Source organism: Semicossyphus pulcher, unplaced genomic scaffold (assembly GCF_022749685.1).
Source record: "Semicossyphus pulcher isolate SPU_LCO1_2020_fin unplaced genomic scaffold, fSemPul1.0.p SCAF_15, whole genome shotgun sequence".
NCBI classification, from domain to species: domain Eukaryota; kingdom Metazoa; phylum Chordata; class Actinopteri; order Labriformes; family Labridae; genus Semicossyphus; species Semicossyphus pulcher.
Window position 1 is genome coordinate 10,925,446 of NW_027211659.1, and position 25,733 is coordinate 10,951,178.

At 41.0% G+C, this 25,733-nt stretch overlaps 2 protein-coding genes across 3 annotated transcripts; one reads left to right on the forward strand and one right to left on the reverse strand.

The window, feature by feature from the left end:
* The first annotated feature begins 48 nt into the window (after positions 1-48).
* On the forward strand, positions 49-6,756 carry fancb (FA complementation group B). The gene is made up of 8 exons (XM_069663708.1): positions 49-972; positions 1,073-1,228; positions 1,317-1,400; positions 1,621-1,749; positions 3,139-3,311; positions 4,640-5,064; positions 5,142-5,382; positions 5,928-6,756. Exons 1-8 carry the CDS (start codon positions 49-51, stop codon positions 6,343-6,345), a joined length of 2,550 nt encoding a protein of 849 aa, XP_069519809.1. The 3' UTR covers positions 6,346-6,756.
* Positions 6,757-10,972: 4,216 nt separating this feature from the next.
* On the reverse strand, positions 10,973-24,579 carry glra2 (glycine receptor, alpha 2). 2 transcript variants are annotated; one of them, XM_069663178.1, is made up of 9 exons: positions 24,076-24,579; positions 23,325-23,446; positions 21,190-21,257; positions 19,432-19,655; positions 18,084-18,166; positions 17,072-17,209; positions 16,771-16,985; positions 14,339-14,488; positions 10,973-12,609 (listed from the first exon to the last, which is right to left on the reverse strand). In XM_069663178.1, the coding sequence occupies exons 1-9, from the start codon at positions 24,159-24,161 to the stop codon at positions 12,328-12,330; spliced, it is 1,368 nt and encodes a 455-aa protein (XP_069519279.1). In that variant the 5' UTR covers positions 24,162-24,579; the 3' UTR covers positions 10,973-12,327. The 2 variants fall into 2 exon arrangements, with proteins under 2 accessions (XP_069519279.1, XP_069519280.1); XM_069663179.1 differs by lacking the exons at positions 23,325-23,446; positions 24,076-24,579 and adding an exon at positions 21,333-21,402 and having other exon boundaries at positions 21,190-21,217.
* Positions 24,580-25,733: the final 1,154 nt, after the last annotated feature.

The following is a 25,733-nucleotide window of genomic DNA, read 5'->3' on the forward strand; positions in this document are numbered from 1 at the left end:
TAAGGAAGGATCGAACCTGGTAGGAACCCGAAGCTTCTCTTTCGCATAATGGAGAGACTGCTCCTGGGAGATTTGTATCGAAATCCCCATCGGCTTTCCCTCTGTGGAAAGATAATCTTATTTGACTGTAAACGCACGTCAGACACAAATGAGGGCGAAAGAAGCGAGTTAATATTCTGCAGCCTTTCATTTGAACGGGAAGGCAGCAGGTTCGTGAAGGCAGCTGATGGAGCGGCTGTCATCAGCGCGAGGAGATCCGCGCGTGCGGATATTGTTAAATGTAAATGCGTCATAAACGTTCAGCAAAGAGTCTCCACGCCGTGTGTTTTAGTGACGAAGAGGAGTGAGAAAGGAGAGAGCTTCCATTATAGCCTGCTCACACTGAGCAGTCTGAACCGCCTGGAGCCATGCATTGAGTTTAAACTCCCTTATCAAATGATGGAAAACGTGTCTATCCTCCATGGTCCCACTGTGCTGTGGAGACATGCTGGTAATGTCTTCTATACATCTCCACAGGCTGGAGAAGTGAGAGAGATACCTATTCAGTTGTCCCAAAGTGTTTTTGGAGAGCTCCCCTTTTATAAAGAACAAGTTTTTGTTCTTGGACTGCAAAACATTTTAGAAAAATCCTTGAATAAACAGCCCACAAGCCAAACCCTGGGCTATTTTGTTGAGGATGGGCATGTTTTTGACGGCACAGTGATTCTGCCTCATCCCTACATCTGCATCACAAGGTGCATCCTGGTGCTTTCAGCTGAAAAAGAGGACAATGTACTGAAATCTGCTGTTGTTGCAGCAACTTCTAATCAGCAACTGGTTTACTTTGAGAATGGGATTGTTAAAGAGACATGTCCGCTCCCCTTTGAACAACCTGAAGATATCCAGGTGGTCAACACAGGAAGAAATGGCTGCCTGTTTGTTATAACCTTTCACCAGGGTCATGTAAGTGCTGTGTGGAAGGAAACATTTCAGGTTAGTAACAATAGAGTTTCAGTACTAATGCACTTTGGGATTTTCCATAGCTGTACTTTCAGTCAGTTGATAACCCTACTTTTTCAAACTCCCCTTCCAGATAGCGTCACACTGGGCTGATGTCAGCGCTGTCCTCGTGGATGATTTTGTGGGATGTGGAACAGACCAGATGCTGTTGGTTTTTAAAGATCAGGGCATGTCAGGACAGCACTTAGAAAATTTCCTCCTCACTGACCTTTGTGGCATTTCACATGCTGTAAGACATAATTTGTCATCACATTTGCTAATTTGTTATGCTTCTTCACAGTTATATTTGCTTATGACTGCGTGTACTTGTGTTAAAGAATTGTCAGGACAACAGAGCTCCAAGGACATCTCCTCAAGAGAATAATCTCCTCACTCTGCAAGCTCTAGAGTCCAGACTACAGGTGAGCTATTTTTATTTGTGTATATTCTGGAGGGAAGTATTTTCATGTTTTTGTCTTTTTGTGGAATGCAGATGATGTGATCACATCATAATCTGATTTAATCTATATTGGACAGCCATCCTCTGCTGATGGCGTTTGCAATATATTACAACCTATTTTAAATACACTCAAAAATATTTTTCAACATATACCGTCAATCATCTTCTGATCTGTCTTTCAGAGCGGATTGACGGTGCTGCAGGAGCTCCAGAGAGAAGAGAGAGTGAAGGAAAGGGTGCTACAGCAGTCGCTCCGAGCCCTCACTGATGTTGTCTCAGACAGAGAACCTGTCGTCATGCAGCCCGAGCAGGTACTGTTTGTGTCAGAATATATACAACAGTGACTTTCTGCAAAAAAGAAAAATAGCCTGTTGCATTATTAAGCAAGTTTTGGGTGGGTGGGTGCATGTTAATAACAAGAATATGTCTGATATTAGATAATTAAATGTCATAATTAAATGTCTTAAACACTTAAATGCATTTAAGTTCTATTTAAAAATACAGCCCCATTGATATCGGATTTTTGAAGTAGAAAGGGATACTGACTTATAAAAAAAAAACATTTAAAGGTAACTAATAGTAAGTTATATTGAATTCTTTGAACTGGAATAAAAATAATCACAAGTAGGACTTTGCAAAGATACCCAAGAAGGCTGCTTTCTTACACTTATAATTCCTAAAAGAGGGTGTTCATATTGCTGCATATTGAAAAACATATACACAAATATCTATATATCTGTGACAGGCCCATTTCCGCTCGATTGTATTGGCCGACCAATTATCCCTATTTAAAAGTTATATTATCCCGGATGCCCTGGTAGCTCACCCGATAAAACATGCACACAATGTATAGAGGCTAAGTCCTTGCTGCAGCAGCGCCTGTTGGATTCCAACCCTCACCTTTCACTGCATGTCATCTATTCTCTACATTTCCTGTTTCTCTTCAGCTTAACCATTCCCTATCTATAAAGGCAAAAACCGGGGCTGGTTTAGCTCAGTTGGTAGAGCTTGTGCCCCATGTACAGGGGCCATAGTCCTCGACGCACTGATCACAGGCTCGACTCCCAGTCTGCCGATCATTTGGTGCATGTCATCCCCTACTCTCTACTCCCCATATTTCCTGTCTCTGTCAAATAAAGGCAAAAGCCAAAAAGATAATCTTTAAAAAATAAAGGCAGAAATAAAATAAAAAATCTAAAAGCTATATCATCCCTCGCCCCACCTTCCTTCCCCTGAGTTGTTTAGGTTTTTGTTCCAACACTTGTCACTCATGTTGGTGAGTTGTCATATTCAAAATGTCATCTCCCATGAGGCTGAGGCAGTCAGCGTTCCTCATGCTGTCACTGTCTGTGAGAAAGCACGACAAACGCACTGAAAACAATTTCCACAAATAATCCCCGATCTGCTGCTGTGTTGCTCATGGTGTCATTACAATTTATTAAATGCCTTTTGTGGCTCTTTTGTTTCTTACCTTTATCACCTCACGATCTAACTGGTGGCCTGCCCTCGCTGATTGTTCTGTGTTTTGACAGAAAGTACCACTGCGACTCTCTGTTCTTTAATAGCCTTTAAAAAAGTCCACTACATGGGTACCTAATGGGCTGTTGTTCAAATTGAAATGCCTGACGTAAACTGCTATTGCTGTCAATGCTGTCACACACTTGTCATTGCTGATTATAGTCTTTGCACTCCCCGTCCAGGAAGGCCTGGTCGCTCTGTGGGACTGTGACGATGAGTCAAGGGATGAAGGCTTGGATGACAAGATGCAAGACATGCCAGCAGTGTCTTCAAAACCTCAAGTTGACAAGCTGTGGCATCGCATCGCTGAGGAGCGAATGGTTGTGGGAGTGATACTAACGACTGACAGCTCCATGTAAACATGATTCTGTTTATTAATTGTTTTCTGTGTGTGGACCAAAGTTTCAGCAAATATTCCCCACTGAACATGACTTTATCTAAACGCTTGGTCGTGATTTTTCCTAAATGCTCGTCTACTTGATGTCTCATCTCGCATAATGAGTTCATCTGGTTGAGTGGATCCATGCTTATGGTAATGATACTGACAATATTAATACGGCACTCCATGTTTTAATCAAGTAGCGCTGTCCAGCTGTCAGACAGTATCATTGCTGCCTGGTTTGATCTGTCAGAACTAAAACATTATGGTACAATTTGTTGAGGTGGATAAATCAGGTACAGAGGTTAAAAAAATTCACTTATCCTCAAAGAATCGATGCACGATTTTAGAGAAAATGAAAAACCTGATCTCTGAGTAATGTGCCTGGCCCACCAAAAGATTTTTCAAATCTTAATAGATGCTGAAAATGTGAGAGACCCCGCACCTGACGATACATAATCATAGATTTAACAGTTTTGCTCCTATAGTGTGTGGAGAGCAATGATTACCGACAACCAGAGTCCGACTCTCACAACTGGAAATCTCGCAAATCTCTCGCACTTAAACGAGACTTTAGAGTAAACACACATTGCGGACGACAGGCAGGAAGAATTGGCGATGATAGTTTTTTGGACTTTTTACTGACAATTCAGGAAGAAAAAAAGAACAAACTGTGGATGAAGTGGTGGAGACGGCGTGAACACGGGCTGTACATGTTACTTTATGCTCCCCGTTTGCTATTGTCGCCATGGCTGCGGTTGTTGTGCCTCCTTCTTCAGTCAGCTTGCTTCCCCATTGGCTTTCGTTCCACGTGCTCGGCTGTCATCAGGTTCCCCCCACACAACAGGATAACGGATCATAAATAGTGAAGGAACATCTGGCAAGATAATCTTTAGAACATCAAAAAACCGGGACTTTGCTTACGATCAAAATCGGCCCGATTATCTTGTCGTGTGTATCCCTCTTAAGGATGTTTTTTTTTGGCCCCAGACTTTACAGATGCAGAGTGAAAAAGTTGTTACTAAAGCAACAGTTTCTTTAATGACTCTCCAAGCTCCTTTTGTAGAAGCAGGAGGCCATCAGATTCCTCCCTGCACCTGTTTTCTGATTTGAGAACATGGAGAAAAAATACTTGTGGAATAATTGTCTCAAGAGCGTGTGATTTGATTGCTGCTCTTGTACAGTCGATGTAATTCCACCAGCTGGAGATATCGGTCCACAAGCAGTCACACTCAAACTGCATTCTTATTACCTACCATCCACTTTCTTCCTGATTCTAAGTGATGTGTTATTTTTTGTTACAGACCAGTGGCCAGTGTGAGCTTATCCATCCTGACAGAGACGGGCCAAAGCTCAACGCCTGCAGTCATCCAAACCCAGAGCCAAGTCTTCTGGCTCCCCGCTCCCTGCTCCTCATCCTCCTCCTCCTCCTCCTCTTCTGCCTGCACGTTCCCAGAGCCCGCAGCCAAAAGAAGCAGGCAGCACAATGCCGGCAGACCCAATGATCTCAACACACGCAGACTGGCTGTGACTGCTGCGACCAGGCTGACACCTTTGCTGAACTCTGGCTGTGTCAAGTGTCGTGTCATGCTCCATTACGTGCAGGGACGAGATGCTTTTGCCCTTCTGTGCGACCAAACGCCGGCTGTCCTGCATTGCGGTGAAGTTTCTTTGGACATCCGCTGTGATTTCCAAACCCAACTCTTAAAAAACCCTGAACTCATAACAGGTAAAATCAGAAATACCTACAACCTAACATTAAATTTGACACATGGATGTTCATCATTGTCTTCTTTCTGTGCCCAGATGAGGTTAGGGAGGACTTGCTGAGTCTGATGGCGGTGCTGGATCGCTGGGTCTTCCACATAGACTCTCCTGATCACAGCTTAGGTGATATAGAAGGCTGGATTCAGAAGAGAGTGGGTTGTAGGAGGATAGAAGTGAGTCCTCAGTATCTACTGTTGAATTCAGCAGGAACATCTGCTCTCATGCTGCTGCGCTGGCATCAGATAAGCCCTTTCCAGGGAGAACTGTCTGTCCACTCCAGGTAAATCATTTTTATTTACTGATACCAGCAAGATGGCTTTATCGCTGACCTCACAGCTGTCGTTGTTGATGGTTTGGACAGCATTGAGTTTCTAATTAAAGGTGCTAATTTGTCATTTAAAGCCTGAAAAATGTGTTAAGGAATTTCTCTTCCTGTACAGGGTATGCTATTTGTGCTCTGTGTGTTGGTTCTATCCCAACTACCTGCTACTCTCCTGAATTATTCAATTTATTCTAAAGGAGCTAAAGAAGGTAGCTTGGCAAGTAGAAGTGGGCACTGCTCAATTTATTTTAATGGATTCAAAGTTGACAAGGCTTTGAAGTTGACTGGGATGCACGTCGGTGTGATATTCCACTGAATATCAAAGCGATTAGGATTCTCTGGCAAGCAGAGCGCTTAAAATGACAATTTCTGCAAATAGACTCTGAACAGGTAGGTGGGTGAGAAGCAGCTGACGAGTGACAGAAATGACACCTGGAAACGCCAAAAATCAAATGTTCATTAATTAAAATATTAACATTTTTGTCTCTTGTGTTTCTTTGCAGCCAGATACAGATGCTGCACTTCCTGGACTCTCTCTTGGCTTACCTCCCTGCTTCCTGCTCCATCCAGCCCGTCAGAGGCACAACAGGACAGGAAGCAGCTCAAACACTTTCTTTGGCATTGGAGAAAGAAGTGGCGTCACTCAGGGAGTGTGTGTCATCGCTGCTTTCTGGAGAAGAGGATGAATGGAAGGAAAAGAGGAAGCACCTTGGAAAGGAGGCGAGCCCTGATCCAGGTTCTGTGGAGGGGTTACAGAAGGTCAGAGAGATGTGGCAGCAGGACTCGGAGAGGAGCAAGATGAGGTTGAGCCCCCTGGTGGATGTGGGGCGCTATCGTAAGCTGACCCAAAATATGTCCAAAGTCCAGCTCGATGCTGATTTGGCAGCTCTTTTAGACACTCAGAGGACTTTGTTCAGCTAATATGCAGCAGACAGGGTTAAAAACACGTCACTAGAATGTTTTTTCCTGGAAATGAACGGCAAAAAAACAACCCAAATCACCTGCACACAGAGCTGCCTCTGTGCTGGCTCGGTTATGTCTGTGCTGATCTTTATGTGTCTGCTCTCTCAGACAGCCTCTTGGGGTCTCACAGCCTTAATGACACTGATGTGGTACTGCTCACTGCGCAGTTTATTCCTCTGTTCGTGCCTCTATAGACCCTCTGTGTTTAAAACCCTCTTAAATGTTTGCTGCTGCTGTGTGCAGTTCAGTCCGAGACAGAGAGAGCTGCTTTCATCCTGGAGTTTGCGTTCTGAATGAAGACAACAGATGATGTAGAGCAGAGGGGTTATACATCTGCGTGGCTGGACTTGACTGAAAGCTTTTAGTGTTTCTTTCCCCCTCATGGTTCAGTTATTTTCCTGTGAAATGATGTAAATAAAAACAATCCTTCGATGTGTTTTCTCCTATGATGCTGCACAGGCTGTCACCACTGCTAGTTTAAATGCCATGCGTTCAAGTAAACATCAAACCCGCCTTAAAAGGACCTCGGCTTTACTGGATACATAAAGTCTGAGGCAGCTTGAGCAGTAGTGTTTTGCTAAAAAGGCTGGTAAGGGTTTTTTTCCCTCCCAGTGGGGGTTGAAAAAGGAGGATGTGCATTTTGTTTGCTCTGAAAGCTTCTCCCTTTGTTGCACTAGTTGTTTGAGGCGAGAAAAACTCCCCCTCTTTTGCACCTTTAATGTCTCTGCTTCATTGCAAGTAGCAGCCTCAACTAGCCTAACTGCCAAAGGACTCCCCTAAACATAACAGAAACATAATTACCTCAACGTTTTCTCTCAACACACACATTAGAACCTATCCTCTCCCCCACCCTTTTTTTTCAGCTGCAAGACAAACACCTGTCACCTCCAGCAACAAAGAGCAATTGTGAGTTCTGCACAGTAAATAACCTCAGTAAACGGCCTGAGAGAAATAGATCAAACGTGAAAATGATAACCGGTTTTACTGATGCTCTCTCAAAGCCCCGACTGCCACCTGGAGCAACATATCTGGTTTGTCATCCCGTTATTGCCTGTTAACTTCTATTGACTCTGAGTGGTGGGAGAAGGCTGCAGGGTTTCTACCCAGCGCCATCACTTTAATGGGGAATGAAAAGGTGGTAGATAAATATCACTGCTGCTGTTATAAAACAAATCTGACATGGAGACAGTAAAATCTACACGCTGATTTATTTGCAGGTAAACTGACACATACTGTTGTGCAACTGAGTGCATCTCAGGACACCTTTGTAGATCTAAGCAATATTCTGGCACTTTTGTACGGAAGTCCGTTTCTGCCAGGGAAAAAATTGAAGTTACTAAAGATTTAAAAAATTAATTAAAATATGTCAAATAAAAATCAAAGTTTTCTTCCTTTGCTGATATTTTTGACTCAATATTTCCTATTTTTTTACTCTTGACTAACACAGGTGTTTGTATTTACATCATGACTAACTTTTCCTTCTTGTTTTTTTATTCATTTTTATTTTTACTTTTGTATTTAATTGGAATATTTAAGACTCAGCCCTTATTTTATTGTTCACATACAGTGAGTGGGTTTTAGATTGAAACTCAGTGTTCTAACAGGGTATGTACATATTGGTTTCATTGCTCTATTTCAAACATGACTGAGCACATAATTAATCATTATTAAGTTAAATTTAGTTCTCTTAATCGGTGTAATAATTTATTTGAGAGTGACAGCAGCATTAAGTATGTCGTCATTACCTTTAATCTGGTGGGTTGACCTTTTTCTTAACATTTGAATCACAGATTGCACCTTTGGTAATATCATGTTAAGACCTCCATAATGATGAATGGTGTAGCTAAGCCAGGTCTAAATCAATGCTGTGTGATGAGGGCTGACTGGTCTGGTCTAAGCCTGCAGTCGACTGTTATTGATCGGGGTCGGAGGGTTTTCTCTCCTCTGGACTGTGCGGGTCAAACAAACATAGACAGAGGCAGCTTATTAGATCAACTATGTAATGCACAGCCCACATACTGTACTGTAGGGTACATGATCTTGTATGCAGAGAGGTCTTATGTTAGGGAGCCTTTGGCCACATATAGTCGTCAGTTGTTTTTCAGATGCTGTATGATGTTTTTAACAGCTCTCAGTGTGAATTAACACACACTGACTTCTCAGTAATACCTTGTAGAGATCAATACCCACAGCTTAAATATGATCTCACGACAACCAACAATATCTTCATCCATGTTGTCTCATGTGTGCACAGCATTTGAATGCATATATCTCATACATAACAAGGACTCTCCTCCGCAGACTCACAGTGCTGTTTTTGAGGTTTAAAGATTGCCATGGAAGCATAATCCTCTGAATAAACCCCCACAGAAAATAGCAGAATTTGCAGCTGCTTTTATTATTTCTTTAACGCTCTAAAAATGGATGTTTAATTTAGTGTCATATTTAGCATTAGGAGACGCAATTTTGGCAACAAAAAAAAAAATCATGCACCAGTGTTGTATTAATTTCCCGCTTTTCTCTCACACCGGCCTTCTCAATTGCTGTGCAGTTGCTATGGCAACCCTCATTTCTCGCCTCTCTCAGACCTCACAAAGCAGCCGGCATAAACCTTAATGAACGGCGGAAAGTTGTTTCCCTCCTAAACACAATTATAAGCTGCAAATAATTTTCCTTTCATAAGCCCCAATCTGAACTTGATTGCATGAAGGCTGTTGCTGCCTCGCATATTCAAATAATGGCTGATGATGTAAGGCAAGCGTCGGTGAAATGGATGGTACTTCCATGTGGGGATTAGTATAATTGATTAGTTTGTAATCCCTGTGCAATGAGCATTAAAAAAGTAGTTGGATGATTCATGCAGCCTCAACAATAAAACTACCACGGGGCATGTTTTTAAAATTGGCCCATAAATCTGAGGATCCATCTATAATAATTTTACTTATATAGCACCTTTAAAAACAAGATTCACAGAGAGCTTTGACAAACAAAACAAGAACAGGATTCTCAGAGGGCCAAACAGCAAGGCCGACAGCGAGACAATACGAAGGTACAGTCAATATGAAGTTAAAGCAAGAGGACAAACGATGTAAAAACACAGCAGAGAGGAGACAGAGGGATGATGAAAGATGACGACGTAAAAGGCACTTTTAACAAAAGAAAAAGCATTTGAAAAATATATCTAAAAGGAGTTAAAGCAATAACAATCAATAAAAATAAAAAGATGATCATATAAAAGCAAGTCTATAAAAATAGCTCTAAAGAAGTGATTTAAAAGACCAATTTTGCAAGCCTTATTTTCTCAGACAGGTCGTTCCAAATGTATCAATCCAGATGTAATAGCTCCTGTCGCTTTATGATAGATTAGATATTGACCATATATACACAGCGGCAAATTACCTCTGACAGCATATCATTACACTGCTGTATTTCAGGTTGTAAGCCATATAAGCTACGAAATCGTGATTATTTTACTGCTCTCCTATTGATTATCAACTGAAAGACAATAGTCTAGAAAATCTAGAGGGTCATTGGGCCAAATTTCAAGTTCAAACAACATATTTGATAACCCATTAGCTACCGCTAGTCAGACAGCCATTGTTAGTTTTCAGCTACTAGCTTATATTTTGTTTAGCCAGGAAGTAAAGTGGCTAAATGCTAATATTACTATTAGTGTTGTAAAATATGATAAGAAAGGTGTTAATACCTAGCTAGGAAAATGTAGCCAACTAGCTAACTGTAATGTTAGCTAGGAAATCTGGTTTACTAGCTAACTGTAATGTTAGCTAGGAAAATCTGGCTAACTAACTAACTGTAATGTTCGCTAGGAAAATCTGGCTAACTAGCTAACTGTAATGTTAGCTAGGAAGTAGTCATGCTTATATTAGCTGGGTCTAACAATAGCTGGTGAGCTGTTGGTTTATCTCGATCTATAGACGCGATGCCCCTCAAGATTATCATTGTCCGTGGTCTTTTCAGTTGCTTATCAGTGAAATGGTGATTATCTGTCAGATTCCTTATATTTGCAACCTGTAACGCAGCACTACGACATCATAACAGAGGAAAACGGCCACCATGTGAATATGGTCAATTGTCTCATTTATCTGAGCCACATCGGTTACCAGTACCAGTACAAGAGGAACCAGTTTAAAAAGCATTATTACAAGCCACTATGTAATTCAGTTTTCCTCTTTTTCTGTGAACACCATCCCAGTATTTTTCATTCAGCTGGTAGCAAAGACCCAGCTGATCAAATCTGTACGCTACAGTGTGAAGTCCATTATCATGCATTAATGGAAACCCACTGTCAGATCATATCTGTGTCACCCCAGGCCACCCAGCGATCCATGCCGTGTGTCATCACCCTGGCTTATGGGCTCGCTGAGGAGCAGAGACTGTGTTAGTCCGTTTCTTTGATCTGATCTGAGACCGGGCGCGAAAAGCATTTTTATGTGTTATTTTTTTCTTGAAAGGCATCCATCCCTTCATGTCTTTTATGTGAGGAAATCAATATGAGTCAACAAATGCATAAAAGTATAGAACAAAGCCAAATCTTCCACCTTAAGCACGACAGGAGAAGCTGAAATAAAGTAAATATAGTGCACAGTCAATTTTATTGATGTACAGACCAGTAAATAACCTTTTTTATCAGTTATAGCATTCAAAAAGGAGTTCTTCACCACAGTATATCAGCAGTGCAAGGACCTCATCTGCTCTGTAGCACGACTGTTATGCAGACCTGTCCTTCACTTATGAATCCATCCAACAACAAACACGCCAAGTGAAAGGAAACAGTCCATAGCGAAGGTTGAAGAAGAATACAGAAACTTTTCATAAACATAACCTTCCCTCCATTACGATAAATATTTCATCAGACTAAATCTACAAAAACATAGTCTCAAATTCTAAAACCATAGCTAAGATACCTGGAGTATTTACCTGGAATATAAATGAATTCATGGGCGAATGACAACACTGAGTAATGCAGTGCATGTTCACAGTTTGGAGGCTCGCCTTACACTTTTACATCAGAGTAAATTTAATAAATAATTTTTTGAATGTTAAGGAAAAGTAGTGACTTTATAACATCTGAATAAAACATTGATTTTAAGTGACATCAGTTAACCATGAATATGATCTATATAATACACTTATAAACAACAGGAAGTACCTTTGGATGTCTGGCCACAGGTAGAAAAAGCTCAAACTGTTCATTCGGCTCTGATAGACCTCAGAAGAAGAGGAGACGCTTGCAAAAATAGAGAAGCCCAGCACTTCATCTCACCAAATCTTTGATATCTAAGGCCTCCGGTATTTCAGAAAAATGCAGTATCCAATTCCTGATTCCAGATTTACATCACACTCATGCCTGAAACGTACGTGTGCTGCTTTCTAATGTCTGAAGGATGCATCTGTGTGTGCTTTCTGACTGTATATCTTGTAGAAACAGAGAGGAAGTGCCATGACAATAGTACAATATAAAACAGTCCTAAACATCCTGGATAAGAAATACCCTTTTAGCCATGACAAAAGGTTTTTCGAGGGTCCGGCTAAGCTACCTAACACTTACAAATCCGTGGAATGTGTCTTTGTTCCTTGGTTGTACAGACGCCAAGGCAGAATTGATTTAAAAAATGTTGGTCCGTCTTCTCCAGCATGTTACTAAGCCTTGAGTTAAAACTGTTTTTCCAGATTTAGTCAGGAAATATTATGCAGCAATACAACAACAACAAAAATCATCTGTGTCCCACGAGCTGTCCGTGTAATCTGAGCATGAGCATTACCGTTTAATGCATGAACCTTATACATTATCCCTGAAAGAGCACCACCATTATCACCATGGTGCCTCTCAATGCACAGCTTCTTATCTCACTGTGCTTTCCCAGCATTTCTCAATCTGAGAAATGAGAAATAAATGTTGTTAGTCCTGCTATAAAGTCTTTACTTTTGGTGGATGTCCTCATGCCTGATGATCTTATAGGTAACCCAGTAGAAGACGTTAAAGATGAGGAATGCCAGAGGGAAAGCAGCCCTGGAGATAGTGTCTATCCTCTTGGCTCGGTCCACAAACTTCTTCTTCATGGTGTCGATGTCCTTGGGGACTGATGGTTGAGGGTTCGGAGCTGGAGCAGCGTTCTTAACAGCTGAGCCGTCCTTCGTTGGCAGACACTGTGTCATGTTGTAGCCAGCAAAATTAAAGCGGCCCTCACGCATGTCTTCGTCCTGAAAAAACACACATGCACATGTGGAACAGAATGAACATGCAGCTCCAATATGTGCTTTAATTCTGAATGGCCACTGGCTAGGTGAACTTAGATGAACATTAATCACAAGGCATAAATAAACAAACAAAATCCACAAGATAGCATGCTGCCCTGAAGTGATAAACTACTTATTCATCATTTAGATCTGATGACGCTGTTTGAGGTTGAGGTACAATTAATCAGTTAGTCTCATTTTCCACATTGCTAGCCAAACATTTACTGCATGTCCATCCATACAGAAAGAATAATTTCTTCATTGATACACTCTCAAAGGCTCCTACCCTGCCAAAGGGGAGTTTTTCCTTTCAAAATAAAGGTCTTAAAGACCAGCTACAGTCATGTTTTAAGGCAGATTAAATGCTCTGCTTGAAATAATAACTTGTGTCCGATATATATTTTCTGCAAAATACATTTAATTACCTTGTAAAAATCCTCCCAAGGCTTCTCCTCCTTCTCCCTCATTAAAAATTCCTGAATCTGAAGTTCCTAACCAGCCCCTCCGTCAAAACAAAACACGTCTCTGCCATCGTTTATTAGCAACTTGTTGAAACTTAGCTAGCTTGAAATGTAGTAATTAGTTGTTGTAACAATAACGTTAGTAGTCAGTAGTGAGTTTGCAAAAAGTTACGATGGCGGTTACAGCTGGCTGGCGCATCGCCGAAGTGGTTGCTATAGGTTACACATAATGAAATGCATAGCGTCACCCCGTCCATTAACGGGATTGGCTCCTTAGGTTTGTGACGTCTCAAACCTGCCAATGTGAAAACGTGTTGTTCAGCCTGTCCTTGGTACACTGCAGTTTAAAAGCAGACAGGCCCAGCCATGGAGATGACTGCTTATGTTGTCCCTGATATCTGATATGTCTTGTAGCACATGAAAAACACCACATCGAGATGTTTAGAAGGTTAAAACCTGATTTTCACTGGAGGGGGTCTTTCAGAAAGACATTGAATGCCGTACAGATTATAAAGCTATTTATGGCAAATTCAGGAGTTGGGCTATATAAATCAAATTTAATTGAATTGGCAATTTTATCCTGAGCGGTCCACGAATATTTGTATCAAATTGTCATGTCAGTTGATCCAATAAATTGTGATACATTTCACTGAAAAACACTTCATGGTGTCCAGAAGATATTGAAAGTTTGAAGGATTCAGGGCTCTGGTTTAGCTCAGTTGGTAGAGCCCCATGTACAGAGGCTGTAGTCCTCATTGCACTGATCGCAGGTTCAACTCCTGGTCTGCCAATCATTTGGTGCATGTCACCCCCCCGCCCCCCCCCTCTACTCCCAACATTTCCTGTCTATCTTCAGCTGTCCTATGAATAAAGGCAAAAGCCACAAAAATAATCTTTAAAAAAAGAAATTTAAAGGATTCATCATACGGGAACAAAGAAAGTCTTGAGAGATTTTGTGCCAATTGACTCAGTAGATATTGAGATACAGCACTTCAATGCCTAAGTGAAAACCTACAAGAAAAGTAAGAAGATGGCCAAAGTCACTTTCCTCTGGCTACCATGAATGTCCGTATTAAACTAAACAGAAATCCATTCAATAGTCGCTGAGATGACAGTGAAGGCAAGAATGTGGTGCAGCTGACCCACTGACATTACCGTCCCTAAAGCTACACTGCTTGTATGGCTGAAAGTTTGATAACCAAACAGCAACCTTGTAAACTTTGAAAGCCTACCTTGTGATTCCTCCTTTGTCTTCGCCTCAGGCGGAGAAACTCTTTCTGTTGCCTGGAGACAAAATTAACCCCGGCATATTCTAGCAATGCAGCAAATACAAAGAGCAGACACACAGCCATCCAGATATCAATGGCTTTCACGTAAGAGACCTGGGAGAGAAAACAGATTTCTTTGTTAGATCCCCAAGGTGACAGCATCAGCTAACAGTTCAAATGCAGTATGAAGATGTGCTTTGACTTGAAATGTTGGTTTAAACCTTTCTGTATTCATTTTGAGCGCTGGATCTGTTAGATCTACTTGCACCTGTTTTTTTCAAATCTTGCTCTTTATGTCGGCTAACGAGGGCTTCTAAAATACTGTGATTATAATTAGTGTTTTCTAAGAAGAATATCAGAGCTGCCAGTAAAGCCACAACTGCAAGGACATACACAGTGGGAAATAATTGCTGCCTTAATTACTCGTAGAAAGAGGACCGTAGCATTGGTTTGTACCTTTAGCTCTGGGTTTGATCTGTTTCCTTTGAGAAAGTGAGGAGGAAGTTGAAAGCCTTTGCTGCTCATCAGTGCGACTGGCTAACGTCATGACAGCTGATTAGCATGTGAAGAAAACAACTCAGCTTTTTCAGGGCACATAAAGCGTTGAGTTATAGTTGTCTTGTATCGAGGCTCTCAAAGGCTTCTCTTTAAATATTCATCAGCGTACCTGACTATTATAAGAGAATCTCTGACATGGCCGAGGCATTCGCTGCTGATGTGCAGACTGATGCGTTGAGAGTGATTGATCATCAAGATCTGCTCTCACTGCCTGTAGTACCCTTAACAATATGTGCACGGCAATTTACCCTGATTGAAAATAAGCTACCACAGACTATCAATGCTGTCGGTAATGTACACCAACAGGGTCTTTCGATGACAGCATCGTTACTCCTGTGACGAAAAATGTTTAATGCAGTGAACATTTATGGTGTAATCATCTCTGAAATAATGTGTTGCTTATCTACTCAATGGAATATGGATGCTTTCATATATCAGAGACATAAATGTTTCTATTTCTGAGTACTTCAAACAGTCAGGGGTTAACCACCCTATGAATTATTTCTAATTTCTGGTCAGCCAAATATTGCTGGCATGTGATACAGATTAAGAGAAATAACGACCATGAAAACACCTTCGGGCAGAGCAACTTCTACAGTCCTAATTACTATAACACTTTGCTAAGGGAACATTATACCAGGTGTAGTCCCTATATCTTGCTGTCACGAATCCTTTCTGATCCTTCATTCATTCATTTATTCTGCCTGGTTTTCCATCTTCCTGCCAGGTTCATCACCTGCTCCCCAGTCCCGCTGAAAACTGCAGTAGTATTTACACTGGCCCACTTCCTCTAGTGTCCTGCCAGTTTGGCTCATGCATTTTGTTAAGCCTGAACCCCTGTCTGATCGCCTGACTTTGCTTCTTCGCCCGCCCCTAGCCTGGTTTGGTTTACTCTCTTTTTTTATTTATTTATTTTAAAACCTAAGCCAAATGTCTAACTGCAACAGTAACATTGATGGACGTTGCAGACAAGCCTGTACCTACATGTCTCTGTTCATCTTTTCAATTAATTAACAAAATACTGTGGCCTGTCCTCTTTTTTAAATTGTCACATTATTGATTTTTTTTTAAAAAAAAAAGGTATTTTTGAAAACAAGACTTGTCTAGTCTCAGTTGGGTTGGTTGATATAACAACATCTCTATAAATTTGTATTTTAATAAAATATGATTATTTGCAGCATCAGTTAAGAACTACAGAATTGTAGGAAGAAATGTCCCCCTCAGAACACCATGCATAATTATTTATTCTGCTACTGTAAATATTGGATGTGCAATTGATGCCACATGGCTTAGTGTTTTCCTTCTATTCATTCAATTTATCGAGGTATAGTTCACAGTTTTTATACAGAGTTTAAACTGTAGTTTTCTAGTCAGAATCTAAAGTTTTATTACTTTTTTATTTTGTTATTATTGCTTTCTTTTAAACCCTGACCTGAATACTATTTTTCGTGTCTGTTGTGTTCTAGAATGACAATCTTTGAATCCTGCTTTACACGCAAAACATCATCTTTTATAGCATAATTTAGATAGTAAAACTGTTTGATCTCAACATGTAAGCAAAAAAACATGCATAGTCCTTTCATTTCTAAACATCTGAGTAGCCAAACATGCAATTACAAAAGGCCATGATTAATATTCTTTGCTTATTCTGATTCCCCAAAATTTCCTCTTAGTTCTTTACAAATGCATGCAATCACTGGTGCATGCCTTTATAACCATTTCTTTGCAATATGTTGCACCAGGAGAGGTTTGTATATGATGTGACATGATTCACACTAAAAGATTTGACATTAGCGCAACATTTTGAATCTGAAAACTTTCTGCTTAATGAGCTTTACCTTTGGCAGAGAAGCTCTGGAGCCGGAGCTTTGTGTGGTCATGGTAAGCACAGTGGTGATGCCCAGTGCCACTCTGGCAGGAGCAGCGTCCATATTAATCCAAAAAGACACCCAGGAGAGGATGACGATGAGGAGGGAAGGGATGTACATCTGGATCAGGTAGTATCCCATTTGTCGCTCCAGGTGAAATTTAACTTCTATACAGGTGAATTTACCTGTTCAACAGAACACATTTTAATTCACCTTCCAATACAGGGAAGTGTCAGCAGTGTGAATTGTAGACATTTATGTGTCAACTGACCTGTGTTATAGTGCTTTGTGCAGTAGCCCAGCTCCTTCTCTTCCCTCATAATAAACTGTGGCAGTGTGAGCCCGTCTGACACCTGCACTGCACCGTTCTCCAGCCACTCGAAGACCAAGTCATTCATGGTGTAGCCAACTAGAAGCAGAAATAAATCAATCAAAATTTAGATACACAGCAGAGACTTGGCCTACTTTAGAATTTGAGATATATAGTCAATGCTTATATGATGTGTTTAAAGATAATCCACTCAATGTAGATCAGTTGTAATCATAAAAAAACATAAAAAGAGTTACAAACCGTTAAGATGCTTAAAAGGTGTCTATTTTACAATGTTTACTTCGGCCTTCATTGCTTGGTTTAGACTGCAGTTGAGTTGTGATCTGTGTGTTCTGTGATCTGCAAAGTGGTCTTATCCTGATAGCCTGAGCTCGATTGCTTCTGGCTTCACCAGCGTACCTGGGGATATCGCGGTATTTTCGTCATAAACGAAGCGAGTGTTGTCGCTGAGAAAATGTCACTAAATTACTCTCGTAATTATTTGTCCCTTCTATTTTTCAGGTATGTTGTCGTTTGTTAACACAGTAACATGTTTTTAACACCATGCTAACATGTCAACAATGTTAAGAGCGTTGAGATAACGTGTTTAAGAAGTGACGTAAAGTAGGGAGAATAGGAAGTGTGTGTGTGCGAGCAGAGCCCCTGCTGGTCACAGAGGAAACCCCGTGGCTGTGTCGTACTTTGAGTATTTTTCTAAGTTTCGTGTGTGTAGGCTACTTTGTGCGTCACAGTTATATTGGAAAACTTTACATGTATGTAAATTCTGGATATATTATTTTAGCTGACATGGGTTATATACTTACTACTCTCTATCTTTCTGTACATTATTTCTCTGTAAATAGTTATGTGCTTGTAAAAAAAAAAAAGAAAAAAAAAGTAGACTAAAGTTGTGGCTGAGAAAGCATCGCTATAACCTGATTATTTCCCATTCTTTCAGGGGTGTAACACTCACAACTTTCCAGTTGCATGGTACAAGTTTGGACATCCATCGGAAAGTTCTTCAGATCCATCGGGCAGGACAGAATGAGAGTCAACCTACGATGCAAGACAAATTCATACAGTAAGATAAAGAGTGTGGACTACACCAATTTGAATTTGAAGTAAATGTATTTTTTAAAACTTTTGTCTAGCGGGTCGACACATAGAATGAAAAATATATACTCAAAATAATTAAATCACATTTGGTCCTTTTTCTTTGGCAATCTCTGTATTTTGTGCTCCTTTCTCCTGTGTGATACCCTCTGACATATCATGTAAGATTCCCTTCAGCAGGTTCCTATCAAACTTTCATTACTGAAACTTATTGTGTCTTTGATGCATTGTGGGCCGCGGTCCTCTCTCTCTGTCTTTTCTCCTGTGAATGGAGAGAGTGGCTAACCACCTTTCATCTCTCCCGTTGACCCACTCTGCCTCCACACCTGAGCACCGCTCGGCCTCGAGCTGCTCTCCAAATGGACTCAAAATTGATCTGCTTCATGTCGCATCACAGCAGAGAAAATTGAATGCTGGGTGAGATTGAAGTTGTATTGAAATGAAATGAAACATATTTTCATATCTTGTACTGAGTTTTGCTCAAATTTTGGGCCTTTAAAATATCATCCATCCAGACTGGGTTGCAAGTTTTACAGTCTTCAGCACTGCTTTCATACAGGACCCATATTCAGCATGCGGAGAGACTAACATTCGAGGACTCCCATTTTGCTTTGGATTCTTAACAATGCCCCTGAGATTAGCTCGCCCTATTGCAATCAGTGTTCCTTTATTAAAAATCTACATTGCACATGGGGACGTTCTGTAGTTCAGTGAATTATGCCATTTCAAAGGGCTGATCATAATGAGATAAATCCATTTAAAACTGTATCTTTTACATTGCAAGTCTTTGATGTTTGAGAGGAAATGTAAGAAAAGCAATGAGTGAACATGTCCTGGGGTGATCCATGCATCAGAGCCGTTTGGTTCTCTCCTTTCTCATCTTCAGAGCTTCAATGCCAAATGGTGTTAACCAGGACTTGACTTACATTTATTTTTAATATCTTAAATCTTTTTCTGACTGAAGAAATTGGGTTTTGCTTTCGTTTATTATAATAAAAACAAAGCAAACTTGGATAAATTGACCAGATTTTTGCTTAAATTTATTTCATAACCGATTTACTAATTAACAGAACAGTTGCAGTTAAATTCTCTGTCCGTCTACTTACCGAATAACCAACTTAATGGTTCAGCTCATGTGTTCAGCTCTATCTTTAACTCGAGTCTTTTTTTTTAATGCCTTTTTTCTAACATCATGTCCGTCGCTTCACCTGATACTGTAGAGGACCGTTCCGTCTTTGAAGATCCGCAGCAGCTTGTTATCCGTGGTGACATCGTGGAAGTTGGCTCCTTTCTCGTTGGCGAAGAAGAGGTCGGGCTTCCATATGGAGTCCAACATGGACGGGTCCAGGTCGAGGGAGGAATCTGGGTATTTACTATACGCCAGCCGGGGGTCATTCCACTTCTGCCGCAGGAAGATGTTCACTCTGTAATCCTGCAGAGACGACAAGCGGATTTGCATATTTTGTAGTGTAGTGATTGGGGTAATGAGAAAGCATGCAGCCTGTTATCGATATCGGTTTGTAATATTATATATCTTCCTTTTGATGAGGTAAACAGGAAAAGTGCATCCATAATCTAAATTGATTTATTTAATGCACAAAATTAAATTTATCATAGATTAAATAACAAATAAGCATTTACACTGAATATTAAGCAGTCAAATACCCTGAACTTCATTTATATTGTCTTGTAAGTTATGATTCAACAACACTTACTCTGATGCCCTACACTATTATAATTCAGAGATATTTGTACTGTACTTCACTATTTCCATTTAATAATAATAATAATAATAATAATGCTTCTAATTCCTCAAATTACAGAAGAATATGTTGTTTACCGCCTTAAAAATATTCTTTTTTTAAAATAAAAAATCAGAACAAATTATTGCAAAGTTGACCAACTTCAACATTATAATGTGTACGTTGATATCCATGTAATGGTAATACAATAACACAATATTCTAGAAGGTGCCATTCTGCATAATAAGTAGTTTTACTTTTATTTTGGTAAAGGATTTGACTACTTCTTCCTGCATTGAGTTTCCTGTCACATCCATATTGACACGTTCAGTTAACAGCAACTGTCATGATACATAAAACATTGTCAAACAGTCCTGTAATATGAAGAACAACACATGACAAAGATAACATGGGTGATGAGCAAAAAAAAAAAGAATTCCAATGAACACTTCATGAACAAAATTCCCATTCAGTTCACATGGCCAGTTTGATGATTATCTAATGTTGCAAGTTGCCAAAAAACTGACCTCAGAATAACTTTTCTTGTTAATCACAGTTATGTAAGATCCATTACAGAAGCTAATGATGGATTTATAAGATGTTGATGCTGATGAGGAAAACTCTCGCAGTGCAGTTAGTAGTAAACCGAACGCCACAAAGCCCAGTCGCTCGCTGTAATTGATATGTCATGATGAAGAGAGAGTCTTATGTCGTTTGGCATTTCATCAGCATATTGGCGGTTCCAAATATTTGCTTGCATGTCTAAAGCCGTGTAATTCCCTGGCAATCTTATGAGCTGCAGCTCCTGCGCAAATTAACATCCTTCATTCATGATCTAAGTGGTTATTATCACTCATTATGAATCCTTTGATCGTGATGGGTTTCAATGTAGACTCGCAGGTTTTTATGTTTTTACCCCTCAGGCAGTTTGACGCCTTCACACATCACATACTGTGGCTCAGTTTGTTTAAACGCCCCGGCCCCCTTTTCACTGTTACAGGCTGCTTACTGGTTAGGATTTACTGTTTGAATTATTAAAAGAAGACTAATACATGTGTAAGGAGCATCATGGGAGTGCTTTGTTATACTTATTTGGTATTATTTTGTCCTGAATGGAACTCCTTTATGGCACAAACAAAGTTTTTATGTGGAAAATGATAAATGTTTATGTAGGTAAATAAAAAAAGAGGCTTTAAAACGCGTCCAACGCAACGCTCAACTCACCATTGTAGTTTCAGCTATAGAACCAAAGCTGTTGATAAATATGTTGCAGGTAACATTAACAGGTGGACCTGCAGGTTGAGGGATAGATAACACATGGACACATTGTAGAAAATCAGCCAAAATTCCAAAAAGGAGGAACTCACCATAGTAGTCTCTGTGACAGAGCCGAAACTGTTGATAAAAATATTGCATGTAACGTTTACGGGGACACCTGTGAAATGGAATGACAGCGACATGAGAGGAAAAAGCCTTAAGCCACATCATCGAGGGCGGTGGGGTTCAGAGCAGTGGAGGTGTTTGATCAGGTGGTGCCGGTTCACTGTTTGTGTCAACATGCAATAATACACACAAGCTCTATTCTCCTTATTTTGTAGGAGCTCCAGGAGTGGATGTGTATGTTTAACATGCTTTGTTAAACCAGCGTAAAAAAGATCACAGAGAGGACCCATGTTCCGTTTTGGTAGGGTTAAGTTAAGTTAGCTTGTTAGCTTGTTATAATCCTGTAATTATGTTACAGCCTCTTGTATAATGATCTTTTGTGGTTAACGTGATCACGCACACATTTTTTCTGCATCCTGCCGTTTGCAATTCAGCAGAGAATGCATGCACACATAGACAACTGCATGCAAGCACACACACACACAGTCATTTAGAGATGCAATGATTAACTGAGTAATCGATTAACCACAAGTAATTTTGAAAGACATATATGCATGATATATGATTAAATGATTGATCATAAATACAGATTTTTCAATAGCAGTAATTTTCAGTTGCAGCTCGATAGTGATTCGTTAATTATAGTTTCAAATCAGAGCATTTTCTGTCCAGCAGTGTGAGTGAAAAGTACCCAGCATGCTCTAATTAGTAGTATAATTTTCGACTCCACAGTGCGGCCTGAACTGCAAGGCAATTTGGCAAGTTATGCCATTTAAAGTCATAGCAAATCTCCCTTTTTTTTTGCTCCATCTGATCTGTGTAAACCTTGTAAGCCCTTCCCAGTGCCCTTCCCCTGTGCTTTCCTCATCAATATTGCATGGCTTTTGGTATTAATATTTGCCTCCGTTTGTCGTCAGGTAGCTACATTTAACAGCAGAAGCAGAAAAAAATAAAGCAGCACCTCCTCACAACAAACTCAGCAAGGAAATCTAGGTCACCCTTCAGAAAATACAGTTCAACACTCTCCTCAAAGAATGACGAGCAGGTTCGCAGCCGAAATCGTCTGTTTACTTCGCAGTGGGTTCATGCAGAAGTGTTTGTTTTCTAGCTATAAGATGCTAGCTGGAGCTTTATCAGAGAGAATACAAATGTAACCAGCAACATTATGCTGAATGCCTTTAATCCATGTGCGCTCGTGCTCTCATTATTAGCTAGAAACAGTTGCTTTCCTGTCATCCCTCCCCTGAAAATGCCAGCCGGTGCTAAACAGCCCGTCCTCCTCCCATCTCCAGTCCGTTCCAGCAATCTTGTCTCCCAGATGGAGAGGAAGGATCTGGGCCATGTGTTTGCTGAAATCCTGCTGCCCGCTCCCTGCGCTACACTGGCTGGCTGCTTCGACAACTGGAGTCCCCAAACCCCCCGACAAATCCCAGCCCCACCTGACCCAGGCTGGAGTGGGTTCTGGCCCGAGCCCCAGCAGGCTTGGCCGGCCTTTCTCCTCGCTCTGTTCCAGTGACAGATGCTGTGTGTGTGTCCCCAGCTTCACAGCAGCAACAACACAGTAAGTCAGTAGCCTGCAGCCTTGCCACGGGGGCACCATCCATCATTCGGCCTGTCACGGTGGCATCCCTGTGATATTTACACGCCTTCTCTTTTGTTTCCTAATGATAATTGAGTGGAGATATGGATTCTTCCTGATATAATCCTCTCGAATAAAAAGCATGCAATGTCACAATGAGAAGTTAGTTTATGATTTAAAGCAAGGATAACCATGTTACTGTCACCTGAAGTGATTGATTGTTCTTATCAAAGCTGGCAGCTCAGTATCTTGGCATCAGATAACAGCAAATGGATCTCCAGATAATGTCAAAGTCTTACACTTGTAACTGTTTGTGGGGGGATGGAGACAGGATTTAGCATGCAAGAGGTGTTTGGGGTAAAGTTAGGACTCGGTGTAAAGAGAGGCAAAGACAAACCTTTAAAATTGGGTCTGATTCGTGCGTCATACCCGGACGTGCGACCCATAAGTGAGTCCAGAAAGTCTGATGGAGACATGTTGGAGGATGATCTGGAATCGTGCTCCTTGGCATCCACAACTCTGGAACATACACACACACACACACACACACAGTGAGGAGAGGGAAAAAATCACTTTATCAGGCTGAAGTCGCGGCTGAAAAACAGGATTTAAACCTTATCTGTCGCCTAGCAGCTGCCCGGGAGTGATGGGCAAGCACGGGGAGGCTGGAAAATGCGTTAGAGCGCACACATGAATCAGACGAATCCGGTGTGATTTTGACGTCGTTCGTATCTCTTTTTCAAGAAAGAGCTTTTTTTCTGCCCCATCATGCAAGATTATGACACAAATTTTACATGAAACACCGTAGGGATGTTGCTATAACGCCATAAGATGATAAAAAACGATGCCATTACGTGCGTAAATGTCACTACGATGTCATTGTGATACAGGCAAGCTTTTGATTTATGTATGTTATATATTGTGTAGTAGTTTAAGCACTCAATCATTACAAACGCTTTAAAATACAGAATAACATAATTGAAATCAGCACTAAAGCAATAACTAACTTATTCTCTTCTGTGCAGAAAAAAACTGCCAATTTCATATTGTTTCTCTAATCAAGCCTGCAGTTTTATTCTTAAAGTTTATAAGGGAGGAAGGATAAGTTTTACAGGTATAAAATCCGTTTGGTAAATATATTGGCCTACCTGAAGTTGTTCGTCTCCATGAAATACGTCAATAAAGCTGCAAAAACCTTAAGAAAGCAGCGATTCATTCCCGGTGGTTTTCCCATGTGCTCACTTTTTTATTTCTTCCATATGTTGACATTGGTCAAACACATAATCCAAATCGGGGTTCCGCTTTCTTCCTCACCAAGTCGTGGGCGTTTGGGTGTTCTTGTGTCAAACAAAAATATAGAAGACATTCCTCAACGCAGCCACAGATCATAGTTTAGTTTCACGAAACTCCCAAAGACAGATTTCTCGAAGCCTTACTGAGGAGAAACATCAGAGCGGTGGACAGACGCCGAGAAGGTAAAACTCCAAAAACGCGTCAGCTGGAAGCTCCCTGCTCTGGATCAGACCGTAAAGCTCGCTCTCTGAAGACCAACCCGTCGGCCGGTGTTGTTACTTATGAAGTGAAACGTTTCGCAGGTGGAGGACACGTCCTCTGTTGAGGAATGGGAGTGGAACGCCTTTTTTTTTTTTTCATTTCAGCACTTGGACAGCTCCCGGCTCTGTTACGCGCAAGCGCACGGATTAAAAGTGGCGGACGTGAGTTGGTTTTCAATAAATCCAGTAAACGAGGGAGGTAATAATCAGAAGCACATTCAAAAATTGTGTTCAGTGGTTGTTACATAACGAAAGGTGTCAGTTTAAAATGTTATGTCTTTTTTCTCACGAGAGGGCGCGCGGCTGCGCAGCAGGATCATCTGGCTTTAGAGATGTTTGATGTTTTTCCACTGGCTTAATTAAGGTTGTCCGGATACTGTGGGGAGTCTAATGTAAATCTACATCCTCTTGTGAAAATTTGACTCGAAACCCCACAAGTAGTTAATTATTCAGGGATGCTTTTCAGCTGGAGTCAGAAATAAACAGATTTGTACTGTTGGTGTACAACATAAGATTGACAACTCTGACATCATCACTGGATTTATTTTTCAGGCTCTTTTTGGGTTCCCATCCATGTCTGTTTAAAGCCACCTCCCTACACAGATATGAAAAGTGTAAACAAAGGACGCACCAGCCAGAAGCCTCTGGGAGAGTATTTGGTACCCCGGTTGCCCTGGAAACAGATTTCCGAGGCACATCATTGGAGATGCTGAAAGGTTGGCCTCCCAGAGCGAGACGGAAGAGAGCTGACTGACTGACACAGACGGCAGGAAATGTACTACAAGTTGGCTGAAGCCCAAGGGTGGAGGAACGGCAGGTTTAGTAGGCCACCACGCAGAAGTAGTAATTATTATTCAATATATATGTATATCAGCTGCTGGTATTGATACAGTAGCTGCACGAGGAGCCTGGCAGTGTGAGGATGTGAGTGGGCTGAGAAGCTTCATGGCGTCAATGAGTCATTCCACATGAACACACAGGCATGTGCTAAACTTAGTGAGAGAGAGCAAAAGTATTTCATTCACATCACACCAACCTGCAGGCACACGGTGGGGTTGTGAGCTTACTTTAAGAACATCACATGCCTCAATGCTGCGACACGCTGGGGGCAATATTACACCTGAGTGGGACACTTGGTTAGTGACCAGGTTCCAGATCGTGCTAGTCTGTCTCAGTCCGAGGAAGAGTCACCATCCTGTAGGCTTCCTTTTTTAATGCAGATGATCGAATTATGAGTGTCATGTTGTTACTCA

Excerpts from the sequence above, each read along its gene's own strand:
- fancb (XM_069663708.1), top strand. The coding sequence starts at position 49 with ATGGAGAGACTGCTCCTGGGAGATTTGTATCGAAATCCCCATCGGCTT. Across the intron at positions 973-1,072 it reads TGTGGAAGGAAACATTTCAG|ATAGCGTCACACTGGGCTGA; the intron begins GTTAGTAACAAT and ends CTCCCCTTCCAG. Across the intron at positions 1,750-3,138 it reads TCGTCATGCAGCCCGAGCAG|GAAGGCCTGGTCGCTCTGTG; the intron begins GTACTGTTTGTG and ends CTCCCCGTCCAG.
- glra2 (XM_069663178.1), bottom strand. The coding sequence starts at position 24,161 with ATGGGAAAACCACCGGGAATGAATCGCTGCTTTCTTAAGGTTTTTGCA. Across the intron at positions 23,447-24,075 it reads ATGGAGACGAACAACTTCAG|AGTTGTGGATGCCAAGGAGC; the intron begins GTAGGCCAATAT and ends TGTATGTTCCAG. Across the intron at positions 21,258-23,324 it reads AATCAGACCCAATTTTAAAG|GTCCACCTGTTAATGTTACC; the intron begins GTTTGTCTTTGC and ends CTCAACCTGCAG.